This window comes from Diplodia corticola (genome assembly GCF_001883845.1).
Source record: "Diplodia corticola strain CBS 112549 chromosome Unknown scaffold1, whole genome shotgun sequence".
Taxonomy (NCBI): domain Eukaryota; kingdom Fungi; phylum Ascomycota; class Dothideomycetes; order Botryosphaeriales; family Botryosphaeriaceae; genus Diplodia; species Diplodia corticola.
In genome coordinates this window covers 1,030,950-1,050,488 of record NW_017971480.1, presented here as the reverse complement: position 1 = coordinate 1,050,488, position 19,539 = coordinate 1,030,950, and the positions used below count along the sequence as shown (strand labels likewise).

At 58.0% G+C, this 19,539-nt stretch overlaps 5 protein-coding genes across 5 annotated transcripts; 2 read left to right on the top strand and 3 right to left on the bottom strand.

Moving 5' to 3' along the window:
• Positions 1 to 387: 387 nt before the first annotated feature.
• Positions 388 to 1,884, bottom strand: BKCO1_1000327 (tyrosine recombinase; the record flags this gene model as incomplete). Its single annotated transcript, XM_020269712.1, has 1 exon — positions 388 to 1,884. The coding sequence occupies one exon, from the start codon at positions 1,882 to 1,884 to the stop codon at positions 388 to 390; it is 1,497 nt and encodes a 498-aa protein (XP_020135635.1).
• A 1,357-nt stretch (positions 1,885 to 3,241) lies between these two features.
• BKCO1_1000326 (lipase class 3) lies at positions 3,242 to 4,648 on the top strand (the record flags this gene model as incomplete). Its single annotated transcript, XM_020269711.1, has 7 exons — positions 3,242 to 3,323; positions 3,377 to 3,542; positions 3,800 to 3,915; positions 3,973 to 4,123; positions 4,173 to 4,236; positions 4,291 to 4,386; positions 4,442 to 4,648. The coding sequence occupies 7 exons, from the start codon at positions 3,242 to 3,244 to the stop codon at positions 4,646 to 4,648; spliced, it is 882 nt and encodes a 293-aa protein (XP_020135636.1).
• Positions 4,649 to 7,991: 3,343 nt separating this feature from the next.
• BKCO1_1000325 (sam dependent methyltransferase) lies at positions 7,992 to 9,258 on the bottom strand (the record flags this gene model as incomplete). Its single annotated transcript, XM_020269710.1, has 6 exons — positions 7,992 to 8,120; positions 8,198 to 8,349; positions 8,431 to 8,615; positions 8,716 to 9,030; positions 9,115 to 9,172; positions 9,225 to 9,258. The coding sequence occupies 6 exons, from the start codon at positions 9,256 to 9,258 to the stop codon at positions 7,992 to 7,994; spliced, it is 873 nt and encodes a 290-aa protein (XP_020135637.1).
• A 1,983-nt stretch (positions 9,259 to 11,241) lies between these two features.
• On the bottom strand, positions 11,242 to 14,209 carry BKCO1_1000324 (vacuolar abc heavy metal transporter; the record flags this gene model as incomplete). The annotated part of the gene is made up of 3 exons (XM_020269709.1): positions 11,242 to 12,550; positions 12,599 to 13,728; positions 13,790 to 14,209. The coding sequence occupies 3 exons, from the start codon at positions 14,207 to 14,209 to the stop codon at positions 11,242 to 11,244; spliced, it is 2,859 nt and encodes a 952-aa protein (XP_020135638.1).
• A 512-nt stretch (positions 14,210 to 14,721) lies between these two features.
• Positions 14,722 to 19,370, top strand: BKCO1_1000323 (wd repeat protein; the record flags this gene model as incomplete). The annotated part of the gene is made up of 3 exons (XM_020269708.1): positions 14,722 to 14,894; positions 14,954 to 17,372; positions 17,463 to 19,370. 3 exons carry the CDS (start codon positions 14,722 to 14,724, stop codon positions 19,368 to 19,370), a joined length of 4,500 nt encoding a protein of 1,499 aa, XP_020135639.1.
• Between the last annotated feature and the right edge of the window lie 169 nt (positions 19,371 to 19,539).

Sequence of the window (19,539 nt, the reverse complement as noted above, 5' to 3'; positions counted from 1 at the left end):
GCGGGCGCAAACCGCCGAGAAAGATACGGACTGCGCGGTAGCAACTGGGGGCCTGACTGGGTCGAAGATGTCGCGGCCAAGATCGAGCGTCCGTTGGTGAGATCGCATCAGCACGCGCGGCCGGCTGATCGTCAGTTCAAGTCGGTCGCGAAGCCGAAGATGTAAGATAAGGAATGCATATAAAGCCTCTGGCCAGAATCCACTACCAAGAGCAGTATTCGTAGCTTCTAACAATCATTTGCCCAATAACTCAGAGCTGGGGACCAGAGCCCAACGGACCGCGACTTGAGTCTCTACTCCAAGGTGTCTCTGATGGTGCCCCACAAGACCTGAATGAGTAAATTCTTCAAAACAGCGTTCATAATCAACTACTATCCTCTTCACACCTCAAAAGTCGAAGTCATCAAACGCTGCGTCCTGGATAAGCTGCGTTGATAGGCCATAAGCAGCAAATCTTGACTCGTGAAGGCTAGTATCGGACGTGTGGTGAGCTTCAGGAGAAGCCGGCTTCGGCGGCGGAAGCATGCTATAATCAGCGGATGTGCATCTGGTATCGGGCTCCTTCCTTTGCTTTGGGGAAGATGATTCGTGGTCATTCAAGGCAACAGCCTTTCTCTTCTGAGCCTGCCTTGTAGGCGGTGTCAGTGGCGGGTCAGAAGCCAGAGATTCCGGGCTGACATCACCCAGTGCTCCCGGCGGCACCACTGAACGAACTTTGGTTTGGTCGGCAGCATGGTCCCTGGAAGGCCGGGGTTGTGTCTGGATCAGGGGCGTTTCGATAGCCGCAAGTTCCTCAGCCGAAAGATCCAACTCCGAGGAGAAGAAAGAATCAGAGAGTGTCGAGTACGGCTGAAAATGCGTAGGTGTAGTAAGATCTCGATCAAGTTGCGAGTTCGAAAGCAGCTCCTCCAGCAGCTCCGTGTCCATTAACGGAAGATCCGCGTCAACTTCTCCAGATGGTGCGGCAGAAGCTGTGAGAGAAGCCTTCGAAGTCGGCGTCTGACCTTGTACGGCGGCTAGTAGAGATTCCTCGTCGATGTCATCGGTACTCCAGGGGTTCGCCTCATGTTCTGTCGGTTCGTCACTCGGCCTGATATTCGCGAGGGCAACGTTGTATGTTGCGAGAGAATTGTTGTTGTAGCTGTTGTCCGTCTCCAAGGGGGCGTTGTCGCTGTCCGAACCGGAATCGGGTGCTGAGCCAAGTTCTTTGGGTTCTCGTTCAAATACGGCGGAGACTTCGTGAAGGTTGTTCTTGTTTTCCACGCTGTTGGTGCGGCTTCTCGGCTCGCAAGGGGTGTGATTCAGGGCGGGATGATGATGGCAGCGCCGGTCCTCCCCCTGGGCATCCTCGACCCAGTCCGCGTCATTGCGGATATGTTCGACAGGCTTGGCGTCCGCATTATGAACATGGTCACTTCCACTACCCTTACTCCATATATCTTCTTCAGCTTCGCCACCGCTGTTGTGGACAAGGTCGTCGATCTTCTCAAGACGCTCATCGGTATCCTCAGGATGCGAGATCTGGGAAGACTTGAAAGGGTTGGCATCCTTGGGTTTGGGGTCTGGTGCCGGCTTTGGCTGGTCTTTCCGAAGATATGTGCGGAACCAGTCTTTCTGGCGGCGCTGGGTGAAATTCCAGCCGCAGGCCTGGGTTGCATCGCCAATGCCGTTCCTGCGAAGAGCGTCTCTCTGCTTCCGCTCCTTGTCCTCTCGCCGCTTCTTGGCCTCCTTGCTTCTCTTTTCTTTCTCGCGAAGTTCCTCGGCATGGCGATCGGCAGCGGCGGAGTGCTCGAGGCGTTGGATCTCGCGATCTGAGAGACGGCCATCGCTCTTGCGGTATGCGGCCTTTACTTGACGAGAGGTCTGTTTTATTATCGTAGACATGGTGCAGCAATGTGTCGATGGACAACCGGGTTAGGGTGCGGGGTCGCGGTGGCCGACGATTGCGTGGTGGAACTTCGTGCTCATGGCGTGGACGTGAGGTCGGTTCAAGGGCAGCACGCCTCTTGTTGATGATATGCCGAGGGGTGATGTGAGCGAGCGTGGTTGCGGTGCAGTGTGACGATGGTGTTTACGGAGTGGCGGCCAGGCGGCAGCGGCGGGTCGAGAAGGCGCGTCCACTCGCGTCGCGCGTCGCGTGAGCACGTGAATAGCCATTCCTGCCTGTTCTTCTCTGCCATTCCATCCCGTCTCCTCGACTCACACCTCGCTTCCGTTGTCCGCACGACTGCTCGCTGCTATGATGGCGGAGTCACACCTGAGTCGGGCGCCGCGCGGTTTTCCACCGCGGGGCTGAGTTTCGTGCTCCAGCCCCTGCAGGCAGAATTTCTGCTTATTTGTTGCTCCCCCCTCGTCCCTCTTCGTGCGACCGAACGCATTGCCTCGGTCTTGATTTCACAGAACAGTATTGGCCAGCCTCCTCAGCGGAACGGCCAGGAAGTGCGCGGATACGAAGAGGGTTGCGAGTGTGTCAATAGTGCCAACTCTACCCCACCCCCGCCATCTCTCCGATCCTACGGACGATCTGTGATTGCCAGACCGCGGCGCCTCGGCCAGGAACACCGGAATGGGCATTGGCTGTCGCCGCCGATCAGACGCCAGTCAGCCACCTGACATGGTGCCTGGCCGATACTCGCAGCGGCTGCCAGCCTGAAGTGGACCGTCGCCTATGTTTCCCGCTTTTTCCTCGTCCACCATGGTCAGGTGCTGGTGCAACTTTTCGGCGCAATGACCATTCACGAAGTCCTACGGGAGAAAAGCCACGGCGTTGGCCTTCCCCGCAACGAATTCCCGTGCGGAGAAGTGGTGGAGAGCGCGGGCGCCATCCTGGTTGGGTATGCGAGGCCGCTGCGCTTACGCCCGGCGCATGTTCTACACTATTCATATCACACCCGTCCACCTATCAGAGGCGCACGTTGCCCGAGTCAGCAGCCCTCGCCGCCCTAGCGGGGCGGCTCTCACCAGGCGCTGCCTGTGAAGACTCGTAGAGAAAGGCAGGTCCTACTGCTAGAAGCTACCTCTTCCGGTATTGGCGTCGCCCTCGCTAGCGAGCTCGGTGCCCAGTCGGCCGTTGCTATCGCTTCTGCGAGGCTGCCGAGGAACCATTCCAGGGCTCTGCTGTCTTTGTGCAGCTTTCGGATCAGCCTCGTGGATATTCCAACACTTAAAAAGCCGCAGCCTTCCGCTGCTTCTCGCTCAGCAAGCAGCCAGTGCTCCTCTCTCTGCGGCTCTGTTGTTCATCATGGCACGTCTGTCTCTGTCCATCGCTGTTGCGCTTCTTTCATGGTGGGCAGCTGCAGCTCCGACGCCGCTTGAGAAGAGAGGTATTCCACCACCACCACGTCTTTGACCCCAACTCAAGCTCACACCTGAACAGCCGTCAGCGCAGACCTGCTTGCCAAGTTCAATCTTTTTGAGCAATATTCTGCTGCATCCTACTGCGCTCAGAACAACAACTCGACGGGCACCGAAGTCTCGTGCGAAGCGGGGAACTGCCCTTTGGTGGACGCCGCGACTACCGACACCGTGATCGAATTCGAAGAGTAAGAGACCTGCCCTTACTGTTGTTTTGTTTCACATGTCTTCTTGAGTTTCCTTTCATCTCGCATATTCCGCGTTTGGGGCTTTCTCAACCCCCATGCTATTCTTGTTCAATTGTCAATTTGCCCCCTTCAAACAAAAGATGCTCCATCATGTCAAAATAGTCAATGGCCTCCTTCATTCGTCTCTGAAAGCGAATTTGCAAAGACGATTTTCCAATCATGTCCTTGAAACCCACCCCCAACTGACATACCAATAGCTCAGTTGTCACCGACACCACCGGGTTCGTAGCAACCGACTCTACAAACTCCCAGATCGTTGTATCATTCCGCGGCTCGAGGTCGATCCAGAACTGGATTGCAAACTTTGATTTCGGTTGGTTCTCTCGTGCTCCAACACTTGACAGTACCTGCGGTCTAATCCCCACAACAGCAACGACCGCAACCACTATTTGCGACGGATGCCCGGCGCACTCAGGCTTCTGGAACTCTTGGAGCGAAGCTCGCTCTTACGTCGTTGACGCAATAGAAACAGCCAAGGCTGCAAATCCCAGTTACCAGATCGTTGCCACTGGTCACAGCCTGTGTGTAAATTGCCTTCCCTATGCTTGAACAATTAGCTGATGAAAGCAGGGGAGGCGCGGTGGCTACTTTAGCCGCAGCGGATCTTCGAAACAGCGGTTACGATGTGGCCTTGGTCAGTTTGGAGTTGAGACTTGCGTCAGTGTACAACTTACTGACGTCCATCCAGTACACTTACGGCGCACCCCGTATCGGTCCGGCTGCCTTGTCTGATTATATCACCGCCCAAGGCAACAACTACCGCGTTACTCATCTCAATGATCCCGTACGCCATGACTCCTATGGGCCTTTGAGCAAATAAAAAGCTAATCATGGTCCAGGTTCCCCGCCTGCCCACTCTCAACATGGGCTACGTGCACATCTCTCCTGAGTACTACATCAGCAGTGCTAATGATGTTGCGGTGACTGCCAACGACATCAACACTTACGTGGGCAACTCCAACCTATCCGGCAACGCCCAGTGGGGCCTAGCAGTCGACGTTGCCGCCCACCTCTGGTACTTTGGCGACGTTTCCGCATGCGAATGATTTTACGATTTTACGATTAATGTTGTACGTTTGGAGTTCAATTAAGGGTATGTGGGTCTGGTGGACCCTCGAGAAGCCTGGGGTTTTCAAGCTTGGGCCAGTTTTGCTCAAGCACGGAATGCTTCGTTACCATATCCGGTGCTTAATCCGCACCACTTAGTGGCGTTTTCGTCTAAAGAACCAAGAAGAGGAGACTATGATTCCGTGCACAACCACCCCTGTCATATGACTGCGCCGCAAAGCATCCGTGCTTGTGGATGGCGATGATACTCGAAGCTACCTAGTGATGTGATATTTTCGGACGACGGTGGCGCTGCTTATCCAGTAGGACCAAATTTTTGTTGGAAGCACATCGACATTGGGACATGGGTGGTATGTTTCTGTTCACTCCGTCAACTTCTACTAACTCACGATTCCTCTCGAGCAACCCGAACGCCGCATTCGTAGCAACGGACCCGAGTTGACCGCGCCGCCCACCAGAACAAACGAGGTCATACGGCGCAGCCACGTCCCACGCAACAGTATTGCGCACTTTTTAAATGACGCGAAGCCTTTGCGCCCAAGTAACATCCTTTTTTTGCGCACTCCAGGTTGTCCAGCAGCTCTGTTGCCATTCATCAGTCCACGATACCTGGGTCACTGTCATTTTCTTTCCGCTTTTTCTTATTGCGGATGGAAATAGCACAAGTCCATAGGTTTTAGTTGCTCCACTACTTTACTCCTATCTGCTTTATACTCTGCTTATGGATCTTCGTGTGATGTGCTGGCTGTAGGTTACATGCGCAGTGCATTTGCCGTTTCAAGACCACTCCATATGCACCGCCCCGCTATTGCGACTATCACTTGATTCGTATTCATAGTTATTTCCAAAACTATCATTTCGGTTTCTTATCTACCGTCTAGCCTGGGAACAGACGGCTCAACCACTTTCATTGTTTAACGAATCTCAAGTGACAATGGTGCAGCTTCAGTCTGAATTGCCGTTGGAACGGAAAAGGAATGGAAGAGAGACAGAGAAGGGCAGAAAGACATGTATGCTTGGTATGGCGTCAAATTTCTAGGTGCGTCTACTTGATGTGCCCCGAAGCGCTGTCTCGAAGCATTTGTAGAGTAGGGGCTGACAGGCGTGTGGAGGGTGATCAAACTGCTTTATTAGGAAGCAAATGATCAGTCAGCTCTCTCTGATGCTGATTTCTCCTTTTCGGGAAAGCGAAGGACAACATGGGCAGCTTAGTGACTTGATCAAGTTGTCGACTGGAAAAATTGTGCGGAGAAGGTCCTTCGGCTCAAACAGTTGATATTCTTCGAAAATTCCAATTCCAATTAATCGGCAATCTAATAAGTTCATACAATTCCCTTCCTCTACGAATGTTCTGCGTTGTTATGTGACTTCTCAAGTCTGCTTGATTATCGATGATAAGTGGCCTGAAGCAGGGCCTGCCTGACTCACGCCTAGACAGCATTCCCGCACATGGTCCTCTGACCTACCACCACGACTTTAGACACGCCCTCGACAGGCAAGCCTGACAAAACACCCAAAAGTCCGCACCCAAAAACTCTCTCGTGACGAACGGCCGCCAAGCCAATTCCGTCATGTCGCACCCACCCAATAACGCCAATTCTCGTATGTCCTCCCCTCCCCCCTGCTCACCGCCTCCCTCCCCTCTCCCGGATTCTCCGCCCCCAATAGGTATCCAGCCCAGCCGGCTGACGTCTCGACCGCGCTACGTCACTCCACCCGGATGCCACACACACAAGGTTCGTATGGGTGGCTTGCACGTATGCACCTACTTTTTAGGTCACTTCTCCTCCTGGATTCGATCCGCGATTCCGCATCCCGACCTGGTATGTACATACTCAGCGCGAGCTGGGGGGGCGGGGGCCTGCGGCGCATCCCGAAAAAACCCTATCGGCTGTCCGTCCGCAAGAGCCGCTGCCGGTGTCTCGGAAGGAAGTCGCAGCATCCCGGTGCCCGCCCACACTACGCACGGGAAAAGAAAAATACACTCAACGCCGGGGCTGCGAGGCTAAGCGAAAGTGCAGCGGCTTCGCCAATCAGGGCAACACCGGTAGCCCGCCTGACTTTATTGTCTCGGAAGGGGAGGGAAAAAATAGGGGGAAGGAGATTGGGAGTAGTATGTATGTACGTAGCATGCACGTGTGGTGTGTTGCACTGCTGTTAGTCGATACAACGTCGGTTTTTTTTTGGTTTTTTTTTTGGCGAGTGTGGGTGTAACCCGGATGGACTGTGACTGTGTGGGTTCTGTGTCACGGCGGAGAAGCAAGATCATGTTTGCTTTTTTGCACCCGTTCTCCACCTCCACTTTCCAAACGGCTTCTTCGGATGCACGGCCTTGCGTCCGGCGGGAATTGCAGATTGCATCACACCTACATACATCCTATACAGCTCCATGCAGATGCAGTGTAGATGGGCGGCGGCGGCGGCAGCAGCAGCAGCAGCATGAGCACGCGTCAAGAGAGCGCATGCGGGCATAGCTCTCGCACGCACACGTCCGAAAGAAAGGGAGAAAAAAGAAAAAGACGATGGCCGGGGAACGGCGGACAGGATGGCCTAGTGGCCCTCATGCACGGCGGAAGAAAACGCGGCTCCGCGGTGGAAGAGGTACGCGAACATCAAGCGACAAACGCTCTTGCATTGTGCATCGGGAAGGATGGGATTGCAAGTTCCAGACCAGTCCCCAGACGCCACGAACGTCACGCAGTGGCCTGACGTCGTCCAAAGTGTAGGTGCAGATGTTGCCTGAGCTCACCTCTCGTTGATTGGGTCTTTTTCCGCATGAAAGCTGAAAGCAAAGTACCGTCTATCTTCTTTCTTTTTCCCGACGGACTGGTTTGCGGTGCAGGTGCCTGTTGACGCGGAGTGAGCCGAGGCTGCATGGAAAATGAATGTCGGCCAACGGGAAGTCACCAGTCTGCTTCCGGGACTGATGGTAGGGAATACTACAAGAAGTCAAAGGGATGCGACACCATGCATAGGCGCTTAACTGCATGTGCGTTTGAGCATGAATTGTTCAAAGTAGTGTTTGGGATGCCGCGAATCGCGCAATACCGCTCATTCTCAATAAAAACTTCTGACGTGTCGCCCTCGTTACGGCAATGACACGCACTTCCGTTGAAGCTGCAAGCCACGCACCGCTATCGATCCAAGTGACAGCCACCGAAAACATCCAGGCAATTGTTGCTGTGTTGATGCAGATGAAATCAGAGGGTATCAATGCAATGAAAACAAGTCTGTGTGTTCTGCATTTCCATGTGCCATCATTCAAGCTGTTGCAATTGCAGCTTTATTCGGGCTTACGTGCGTAGACAACACATCTGAGGCTCAGTCAGCAAAAGGCGTGTATGGAGAAGCAAATGGGACAACCAACACATCGTGCCAAGCTTTGACCTCGTCCGACTTGACGCCCTTCAATAACCGTGCTCTATAATTCTGAACCTCTTGATAGGACCACTGCGGCGAGAGAATATCCCCATGTTGGTCAGCAAACCGACGTTGACACCAGGGCTTCTTAGTATGCTGAAACTCACCCCATGAATTCTGGTCAACAGCGCCATCACCCAACCTTCCATCCCGTCTTCCCAGTTCTTGAGGTTCCAGCGACCGAGCTCTTTAAGACGCTCGTCATCAGACCAGGGGCCAATAGGCCAGAGGAAGCGCTTAGTAACGACATCCACAAACCCTGCCGGCAATCAGTTTGAAGAACACGGCGAAACACACAAGACTGCCGAGGATGATGGAACAAAAAGAGAGCCCGACGTACCCGCCTGCTCAATCATCCGGCTCATATGAGTCGCGACTTCAAAGGTTTTGTTCATCCTGTCGCCAGCTTCGAGGAGCAGCGGCCCGAAGCTTCGGATGATATCACTATAAGGCGTCTCTTTGGGTTCCGTGTAGATGTCGATGCCAAACTCCAACTGTTCAAGGTACCCCTTCGGTCGAAGATGCCTGACGATAGCACCACTGGTCAGCCAAGAAGGTTGCTACACAAGAGAGATGCAGACGCAAAAATGCTCCGATTGGCCGGCATGCCGAGAAGAAAACGTACTTCATGCATTCTTGATAGAACTTGGGCCAGTTGCCTACGCTGCCGGTCAATCCACGGACATGGATAAGGTCGAAGCTGTTTTCCGGATACGTCCATTCGCTGCAGCAATCATCAATCTCGAACCGGACGTTGGGCGGGGCATATGGGACTTGGGTCGGCGATAAGTCGGTGCCTATGATCTCGCACGACGGATACCTGTCTCCCATGTCGACGGCCCACAGGCCGGTGCCGGTGCCGACGTCCAGCACCCTCTGCGGATCCTGCAGAGGCGAGAGGAAGAGGGCGTCGTTGAGGGTGAGGAGCCACACGTGATGCCTTTCCCGATCGGGCAATGTCAGCACAATGGCGTCCCGGCTGTGGGCGAAGCACCGTCGGCCCGGGATCCGGCGAAACACATACTCTATGCTCCCGGCTTTCGCCTGGCGATCGTCGTTGGGCTGGTAGTACGCGCCGTCTCCTGCAAGCCTCGGCGTCAGAGTCGGCTCGGCGGCGGACTGCAAGGCCGCGACTCACGATAAGCATGGTATCTCCGCCCGTTCTCATATCGGTAGGTGGTGATGTTGGACGCCACGGTCCGGGACCTCTGGCTGCATTAGCTTTGGCTTGCCGGCGAGAGTCGACGAGCCCCTCGCGCGATCCTCTGCTGCGCGTCATTTCCCCCCCAGTTCTTTCGCTCGCTCGCGCGGCGAAGGATCAATAGCGCCGATCATCAGAGGAACACCAGTCGAGGAAAGGGGATTTGCTCACGAGGTGAGAGTGTGGTTGTCCTCATGATCAGCTGGATCTTCCGGGAGCTCGCCCTAGCGCAGCCGTTAGCCCCAGCGTCTAGCGCGGTTCACGACACAGGCTCGAGGAGTGAGGTGAGGTGAGGTGGTGAGGTTAGCTTGTGCACCGCCCCGCGTCGAATCAAGAACGGGGCGCCTCGGCGGCGGGGCGGCGCAGCGGCGCAGATGGCACTCGCATTGCAGCGGCAGATGACCGGCAGCCTTGAGGCGAGGAACGGAGGGGGGGTGGTGGTGGAGAGCCTCACTAGTACGTCGTCGGGATGGTGCGAAGTCATGTCCCGGCTACTCTGGCGGCCGCTTGCTGCGGCGGCCTGGTGAGCTGCCTGTTGCTTGCTGCTTGCTCCCTGCTCCCTGCTGCCTGCTGCTCTTCCTGTCGCGGGCCTGTCTGGCGCGGGGGGGTCTGGCACGCGGGGGATCTGATCTGCTGCTGGATCGGAGACACGAGCAGCCGTGGTACCGGCGCGGTGGTGGAGCGACGTCGATGCGGTATGACTTTGTGCGAGGGCGGCAACACGTGAGCGACGACCGAGACGCAGGCCCGCCCTTGCTGCGTCGGGATGCGTGGGCGATGCGCGATCTCGAGGGTCCAAGGGGGCAGTCGGGGGTTGCACGCTGCTGGTTTTGAGATGCGAGGGAGCTGCCGGCTAGCAAGGCGGAGACGGCGACCGGGTCTGTGGCCCTGCATGGCACCGCAGCGAGGCGGTGGGCGGCCAAAAGCCCACGGTTTCACGAAAACCCCCTCCTCCCCGCTCTCCGCCCAAGTGACTTCTTCGAGCGTGAGTTCTGCTGCTGCTGCTACACGTACAGCATCGTGGCTGCGGGCTGCGGGCTGCGGGCTGCGGGCTGCGCGCAGCTCCATCGCCCCAGGCCTTACCGCGCGGGCGGGTCACACTCACGGCTGTTGCGAGCGTGCGTGGCCCCGGGTGGCCGGTTGCTGGGAGATGGGCGGCTGCCGGGCCTCGTCGCCTGCGCCGGCCGGCCGCGCAGCAATTGGCCTCGCTCACCGGTCGCAGCTGTGGCGATGCTCCGCCCCAGATCGATCCGCTCTGCGCGCGATCCTGGCCGGCCGTCGTGTGCTGCCGCCACTGCCGCTGGATTGCGAAAGGTGAGACATGCGCTTCTCCGCCCTCCAGCCCTCCAGCCCTCCAGCCCACCCTCGCCTGCCGCCGCGAGCCAGCTGCTGGCCCAAACACCCCCGATCTGCACCCAACAACCACCCCGTCCACGGCCAGCGCTACACCGCATCGACGGAGCCGATCGAACTCCTCCCGCCGAGCCTGCGGCTGTAGCACCCTGCCGCCCGTGCAAAGTGCTCTGTGTGGCCGAAGCCTATTTTTGCATTGCATTGTCTCCCAACCCGCTCCCCATGGACTTTTTCGTGGCACTCGCTGCTCCTGTATATGTACATTCGGCGCACCGCCGCCCGATCCAGTAACGCAAATTCCCCGTTTCCATGCCTGACGTACACTAAATACCCCGTCCCTCCAGCGCCGTGAAGGATGATGCCGAACAGATCGTATTTTAGCCCCCGATACAAACAGCGTGATGACACACAGAGCAGTCGAGTCCAATGCTGCCAAAAAGAAAGAAAGAAAAAAATCATAGCCTCGTGGGTCCCGTGTACGGTATTAGAGGACACTTAGCCAACCCGACTCCAACGCCTCTTGACTCCCGCCAACTCAATGCCCTCCCCCGTTGTCTACGTATGGTCTTGCGGCGCACATGCATGTGATTGCCTCCCCTACTTGTCGTCCCCAGAGCCCGCCGGCCGCTCTGATTCGTTCTCTTTCGACTTGGCTTTCTCGCGCTCGTCTTCACTCTGACTGGCGCTACCTTCTCCCTCGGCGATTATGCCGTCCTTGGACTCGCGCCTCAGACGGTCCGCCTTGTCTTTCAGCACCCGTGCTTCTTCGGCCGCCCGCTGCGCGCGCACCTGCTTCTTCCACATGCCGGCGTACTTGCCCTTCTTTGCCAGCAGCTCCTCGTGCGTGCCCTTCTCCGCCACTCGGCCCTCGTGCAGCACCAGAATCTGGTCCGCTCTGGTGATGGTGCTGAGACGGTGCGCAATGACCAGCATTGTTCGCCCTTGGCCCAGTGTGGTCAGCGCTTCCTGGATGTGCTGCTCCGTCTCCGTGTCCAGTGCAGCCGTCGCCTCGTCAAGCATGATGATGCGCGGGTCCTTGAGGATGGTACGCGCAATGGCCACGCGCTGCTTTTCTCCACCAGACAGCCGCAGCCCACGCTCGCCGACCTTGGTGTTGTACCCGTCCGGGAAGGTGAGGATCTTGTCGTGGATGCTCGCTGCGCGACATGCGTTGTACACGTCTTCGTCCGTTGCACTGAGGTTGGCGTACTTGAGGTTGTACATGAGTGTCTCGTTGAACAAAACCGTGTCCTGTGGCACCACACCAATGTGCCTCCGGACAGAATCGATGCTGATATCTTCGACGTCGTGACCGTCCACCTGGATGTTGCCTCCCTGGATGTTGTAGAAACGGAAGAGGAGACGGAACACCGTCGACTTGCCGCCGCCCGATTCGCCCACGAATGCTGTCGTGGTGCCTGGCTTGCAGTGGAAGTCGAGACCTTGCAGCGCCGGCTTACGTTCATCGTACGCGAATCGGACGTCATTGAAACGAATGTCTCCCTCGCAAGTGGGCAGGTTCTTGACGTAGGGCCTGTCCACAACAGTAGGTTGCTCCTTGAACAGTTCAAGCATGCGCTCCGAGTTGATCATGGCCGACTGGATCATACGGTAGAACGTTCCGAAGAAGTTCAGAGGCTGCTGCAGCTGTGCCATGTATGTAAGAAGTGTGACGAAATGACCTACCCTGCTTTGTCCCGTCGTCACCTCGTATGCCGCAATGAAGCAAGCAATCATGAGGCCAAGCATGAAGACTAGGTTTTGCGTAATGTTCATCAGGTTCAGAGAGAACAGTACCCTGTACTCAGCCGTCTGGTACTTGGTGACTGCCTCCCGATAACGGTTGAACTCGTACGCTTCCGCGTTGAAGTATTTCACCGTTTCGTATGACACCATCGAGTCGTTTCTTGGACGTGTTAGCACTGATACTATGGAAGCGGGAAACTCGACTCACTTGACTGCATCCTCTTCTCGGTCTGCATTCACCATCTGGCGCCTGATCTCCGCACGCCATTGGGCCATGCGGATGGTCAGGTAGACATACCAGAAAGTAACGACGGCTACAACAAGAGCATAGTAGGCGTCGAATGCAATGAGGAAGAATGCTATGGCGACACACAGATCGACCAGCATCGGGACCACCTGGAAAGTCACCTGCTCCAAGAACGTGTTGATGGAGCTCCCCTTGCCAAGAGCCGAAAGGACCTCCCCGGTTTTCTTCCCAAGATGGAAGTCCAAGCTCAGGCCATGGACATGTTCGAAGGCAGCGACAGAAAGCTCACGATAGGAATACTGGCCGACGGGGATCCACAGCGTCGACCGTGCAGCGCCAAGAAGCCCATTGCTCCCTTGCAGGAGTCGGCAGACAATGTAGAGACAGATGTACATCCATGGCATTCTTACCGGGGCTTGGTCTCCGGACAGCTCGTTGGTGATGGTTCCCACCATGTAGGGCACCAGCACGTTGACAATCCGCTGCAGCACGACGATCAGAAAGCAGATGACGACCATGATCTGCAGCTTGCGGTCCTTGGATGGCCAGAGGTACGGAAAGAACACAGAGTACCCCTTGAGGTACTCCCACCAGCTCCTTGAAGGGATGTTGTCAGGCCGGCTCCAGCCGGCGGGTGCTCCTTCGGTGTGCTTGTGCTTGCCCCCTGAGGGAGCGGAACCGTAGTGTGTGGTGCCATTGGCGCTGCCGTTCTCCGCGTTGTGTGCAGCCAAAAGTCCAGTGGATTCGCTCGGGCCGTCGACGTCGGCCCGCTTGCTGCGATTGCGTTTGGCCACGAAGATGAAGTAGAAGCCGATCAACGCGCCAAGCAAGATGATGCGCAGAAGATCGACGCAAACTTCTGTCACCTCCCACTCGGTCATATTGTACCTAAGTTTGCCACGGCCTCCGTGTCCGCTACGGGGCTCGCGATGTTTGTGGGTGTAGAGGGAGAGCGAGGCGGCCAGCAGCGCAAGCTCAAACAGCAGAGCCACAATCCAGGTGGCCTGATGCACATAGTTTGGCGCGGGATTCGTATCGATGATGGAGATGACGAAGAGAATGTACACGAAGAAGGAGCCGACGAGATAGATCTGTGCAAGGTCAGCCGAGTGTTCATGGCCCAGGTCGTTCAGGCGTGCCGTCCGGTCTTACCACGACGGACTGGCCGCACCACCATTGCTCGCTGCGGCCGTAGAGGGCATGCACGATGATGTTGATGGCGTTGGCGACGAATGTGAGGGCGACGAGCACCGAAAGCCACTCGAACAGCAGCTTGCGGGCGCGCGGGAGGTCGCCGGCCTGGGGGTCCTTCTTCGGCGGCGTCCGCGGAGGGGTGCGCTTGGGCAGAGGCTTTCCCCCAGGGCCGGTGGGCGCATGGTAGGCTTGGTCGAGGTCATTGGAATTGGCCGCGGACGAGGACGAGGCGGCGACGGAGCGGATGGTAAAGGTGGTGAGGAAGAAGACCAGCAGCACAATGGGCGAGGCGTAGTGCAGGTACAGGAGCAGCTGGCGCGTGGTGGAGTTGGAGACCAGCGGGTGGACTGGGCCGGGCGGCGTGTCGTGTTGGGGCATGGCGGGTGGTTGGCGAAAGGAGGGAGCGGGCGGCGGTGGAGGAAAAGGGAGCCGTCAGGCAAGCATGACAGCAACTCGGGCGGGAGCCGCTCGCGTGAAGGTTGGCTGTGGCGGTTTTGTGGAGAGTTCGGGAGCTTTAGAGTGAGAGACAACTGCGGCGCCCAGGCGGCGGCGGCGTGCAGCTTCTAGCCCGCCACAGATCCATGTGGACACACGCACGGCCGCGCATCTTGTGTTCGATGCCGCTTGCGCTTAGTGCCGGCCAGGGCTGCTGCTGCGGCCATCACAAGGCCTGCAAGTGAATCAACACCACGCAAAATGTCACACGCGCCCCCGCGAGTCGGAGGCCGATCCAGCTGCGTCTGACGGCCGGGGCTGCGCGCGCCTGCAGTCGGTCCGCCTTCCACGCCGCACCGCCCTCACCGCAACGCCCTGGCTATGCTCGGCCTGGATGCAGGAACACGTTGACCACGAGCGCCCCTCGGTCCAGCGAGTGTCTCCCCGCGCACGCCATGCCGGCCGACCCTCCGCCTGCGCCCCCGCTGCCGCCCCAGCGCCAGCAGGCGCGCAACGCCTTCACCAGATTTGTCCAGCAGTCCTTCACCAGCTACGGCGCGCGCCCGCCCAGCCAGGCGCAGGCCCGCCCCGACAGCGCGCGCCCGCCGCTCCAGCCCAGAATCCCCGGGTGCGTCCAGTCGTGTCATGTGTGATGCCGCCCGCCCTGCCGCTGCTGACCCCCGCCAGGCTGAGCTCGCTGTCGTCGCAAGATGCAAGCCACAAGACCGGCCTTGACATCAGCGCCGTGCACATCAATCAGGAGCGGACACATGCCGTCCTCGCTGGCCGCGAGATCCTCAAGACGGTCCGCATCACTGGCACCAAGTGCGCCGAGGAGACCAACCTGCGCGCTGCCATCATCAACTATGCCTCGCACCACCAGGCCGGCGCCCCCTCCGCGCCAACCAGGCACCGCGACACCCTCGAGATCCACGATGTCAAGTGGTCGCATGGCAGCTACAGCTCCCACATCGCCACCGCCGCCGCCAATGGCAAGGTCGTGCTGTACGATCTCAACCGCACCGGCGTCGAGCTGGCCCAGCTGCACGAGCACCACCGCCAGGTCCACAAGCTGGCCTTCAACCCGCACCAGGGCTACCTGCTGCTGTCCGGCAGCCGTGACGCAACCGCTCGCCTGTGGGACCTGCGCGACATGAAAAAGGACGTCATGTCTTGTCCCAGCCGCGACCGCTACTCGGGCCAGAGCGAGGGCATCCGCGACATCAAGTGGTCGCCCACCGACGGCGTCGAGTTTGCCTTTGGCACCGAGAACGGCGTCATCCAGCGCTGGGACTACCGCATGAATCGTGCCCCCAAGCTGAAGATCAATGCCCATGATAAGACCTGCTACGCTATCGACTGGCATCCCGACGGCAAGTACCTTGCCAGCGCGAGCGCAGACCGGTCCGTCAAGATCTGGGACTTCTCCTCCGACCAGCGCCGTCAGAAGGCTGCATGGTCCATCCGCACCCCCTACCCGGTTTTCAATGCCCAGTGGAGGCCGCCCTTCTGGTCTCCGGATCAAGAGCATGGCGTGTGGCAATGCACGCAGCTGGTGACGGCGTACGATCGGGACCACCCTGTCGTGCATGTGTGGGACTTCCGCCGCCCGTCGCTTCCTTTCAGAGAAATACCCCTCTATCAGACGGCACCTACAGATCTCTTGTGGCGTTCTCGTGACCTGCTCTGGACCGTTGGCCGCGAAGGCATCTTCACCCAGTCAGACGTGCACTTCGCTCCCAAGGTCGTAGACAGGCGTAACATGTCGTCCTTTGCCGTCTCCTCGAGCGGCGACGTCAGCGCTTTTTCGCAGAAGCGCGTCCGGCGGCGGCCTTCCGGCGGGTACGAGTCTGACGAAACTTACACCACCGATGGGCGAACGAAGCGCGAGCTGTCCGAGAAGAACAGCCTTCCACGAAGCTCTGCAGATGACAGCATCGATGACAGCTTCCTCAGCTCCTCGTACAAGCGCCACCATGGTCGAACGTCGAGTAGCCGTTCGACAAAGTCGATCAGCAGCACACCACCCTCCTCGGACAATCCTGGCAAGATGCTTTTCCTGAACGAATCCCTTGCTAATCACAAACACTCGTTCACGCCAAATCAGGTGGCCATCCGCGGTTCTGTTCCCGGATCCATCAACGTGCCTCTATTTACGTTTCTTGCGCAGAAGTACAACATGATCGCGATCGAGGATCCCCCGACAATCCAATCGTTCCAGAACCTCCAAAGGGTGTTTGATGCAAATGCAGAGTACGCCCAGAAAGCTGGCAACCATCGATTGGCGAACTCGTGGAGGGTGGTGGGTCAAACAGTATCGGATGCTGTGCAACAGCGGGCGGCTGCAAATCACCGGTGGAGACTGGAGCAGCAGCCAACTACTCCGGCCAAGCCACTTCCGTCAGCAGTGAGCAAGAATGTATTGACAGAGAAGAAAGAGCAGGATCTCCTTGCCATCCCTGCCACGCGCGCAATCTACGGTCCAGATGGGCAGGCCCAGGCTCCGGCCGACAGCTCATCACAGGTACCGACGCCGATCGCTCGCGCAATCAACCCAGCCAAGGCCTCGACGCACGCAGAACAGACCGCTCTCCCAGACCCTGAGCACGACGAAGCCTTGGCGCTGCCGCCCTCCCTTGTAGAGAGATATATTCCCAGAGGCCAAGGCCGGCCGGAACCCTCGTCCCGGCGTCAGGCGCGCAGATCGAGCATTGCGCACCCCTCATGGGCCGTCTCGCCTAACGAGCTCGATGAGCGACGGGCGATGGCGAGCAGCTACAGGGTTCCGCCGCGTGTTCCTCTCAGCTTAGAGCCCTACGGCAGCAGCCCAGCTCTGCATGGACGCCCCGATTTCGATCGACATAATTCTGGAGAAAGCTTTGCCATGTTTTCCGCGTCGACCGACTCGCACGGGTTATCCGTGCCGGGCTCCTTCGCGAGTGGTAGATCCCCGTCGCACGTGCAGGATGCGGAGTCCTTGCAGGACCGTTGGGACCACCAGAGCAGTGGCCCGGCTTTCTCGAGCTTTGGTAACGGCGCCACATCTGCGAGTGGGCCAGACCCATACATGGAGTCACCGGGTGGCTTACATGCTGACGTGCATAAGGTGCGTACGCCGGTTTCGTCACACCTCTCACGTTCGGTTAAATTGCTTCTTCACGCATGCGCCACTTTCCCAACACTGACTTGGGCCTAGGGACCCCCGCTGCGCATCAATTTTGATGACTCGGTACCAGATCATGGGAACATTAGTAGCAGTGCAAGCGAGCAAGGACGCATTGCGCATAAGGCCATAGCTCCAAGCGTTGCCAACACCGAGCCGGGTACCAACGTCATCAGCTCGAGCTCGGAGCAAAGCAGGGCGATCCATGACATTGAGACGCTGCGGAAGCACAACCAGCTCATGCGCAACTCGAGCTCCGAGTCTGACGCGTTTACAAGCACTCACGGCAGCTACTCAGAACTGTCCGTGAGTAACTTCGACATCATGGAAGCAAGCGGCACCATTGTGCCCGACGGTCCAGCTGACGCTCCCTCTCCGAACCTCGCCCGCCCTCCCTCGTTGATCCATGAATCCATCAGCGCCCCTGCTGCCATCGAGACAGTAGGTGCAGACAATGACGCTGTCATCCTGTCTGACTACCTCTCCAAGCATGCGAGCGTGGACAGTGAGCTCAGCGCCCCATTTACGCTCGTAGACGTGCTTCGATGGCTTCTTGACTTCCACACGAACACCCTCTCTGATGCGCAAACAGTGTCCATTATGCTTCTTCTGATCTCCGACTTCCTCCCTCACACTCACCCTCTCACAGATGTCTCTACCTCTACTCTCCTGAACCAGTATGCAGAACACCTTCATTCTCTCAACATGTCGCCTGCCCAGATTCGCGCCATTCTCAACTCACAGCTTGCGCCTCTCACGCGTACTGGCATCAATCCACTGCAAGCCGAGTCGATATTGCAGACGTATCACACACAGCTCCTTTCACTTGGCCTCTTCAATTCTGCTGCCCTTCTCCGGCGAGTGGCATATCCAACGTATCCAGCTGTGTATGAGCAAGCACTGCAGGAGACGCAGATTGGACTTCGGTGCACACAGTGTAAGAATCCCATCAACAACCCAGTGGATAAGACCTTGTGCGAGAATTGCAAGGGGCGGCAGGCCCCATGTCCCGTGTGCTGGAGTGCATTACCACCAGCAGACATAGTGCCGCTTGTTGCACCCAAGAGACGAAGCAAAAGCCGAAGCAAGACGAGAAGCCACCAGCACAGTGCAAGCGTGAGCAGCATCACGATACCTCGGTCAAACGCTAAACACAAGGCCGCCAACGGAGGCCGGCACAGCCACACGCCTTCAGATGCTTCCCTGCAAATGTCCCGCACGGCCACAACCGCAACAGCGACGACGGTAAATTCCGCCGCCGACGGACCCTCGCTCGACTCGACGGCGGCAGACGGCCCTTCTTACGTCGACGCAACGGAATCGCCGGGTTCGCCACCTTTGCCACCCGTGCTCTACTCCTCCTGCGCCACGTGTGGCCACTCGGCGCACACGTCCTGCCTGCGCGCCTGGCACGTCGACACGACCCTTTCGCTCGGGGCCTGTCCCGTCAGCGGTTGCCTGTGCGACTGCGTGCGCGGGCCCCTTCGCGACGAGAAGCTCGAGGAGCTCAAGCGCCGCAAGGCGGGCGAGGAGCGCGGCCGGGTCCGCGACGACGGCCGCCGCGTGCGGGACAGCGGCGCGGCCATGAGAGCGGCCGCCATTGCCACGCGTGGCGGCGGTGCGGCCGCCGGCGTCGTCGGAGACCGAACCGCGCTGGGCGGTGGCGATAAGGGCGGCGCCGTTTTTGGTGCGGGAGGAGGCTTGGGTGGCGGCGGGGGCACTGCGTTCGCGGCGGCGGCGGCGGCGGCGGCGAGTGCGTCATCGCGAGCGATGGGGTTGGCGAGAGCTGAGAGTATGAGGAGTGAGAGTCAGAGGGGCAGGGGTGTGGATAGAGATGTGGGGGGCAGGCTGGAAACGCGAGATGATAGCAGCGCAGGGATTTCCGCGGGGGGTGGTGGAAGGAGAGTGAGACTCGTAGAGCCGTCGGGTAGAAGTACTTGAGTGTGAGTCTGATTGTAAACTGTGTGCTTAAAGCATCACGAAGTCTGTCGACATTGAGAAGCCGATGGACGTGTAGGTTTGAGACAATGATGATGAAAGCGAGAATGAGTGTTGATGATTCTTTATGAATGAGAAAGTGGATTTTCCTTTTATTGGGCTGTCAGACTGA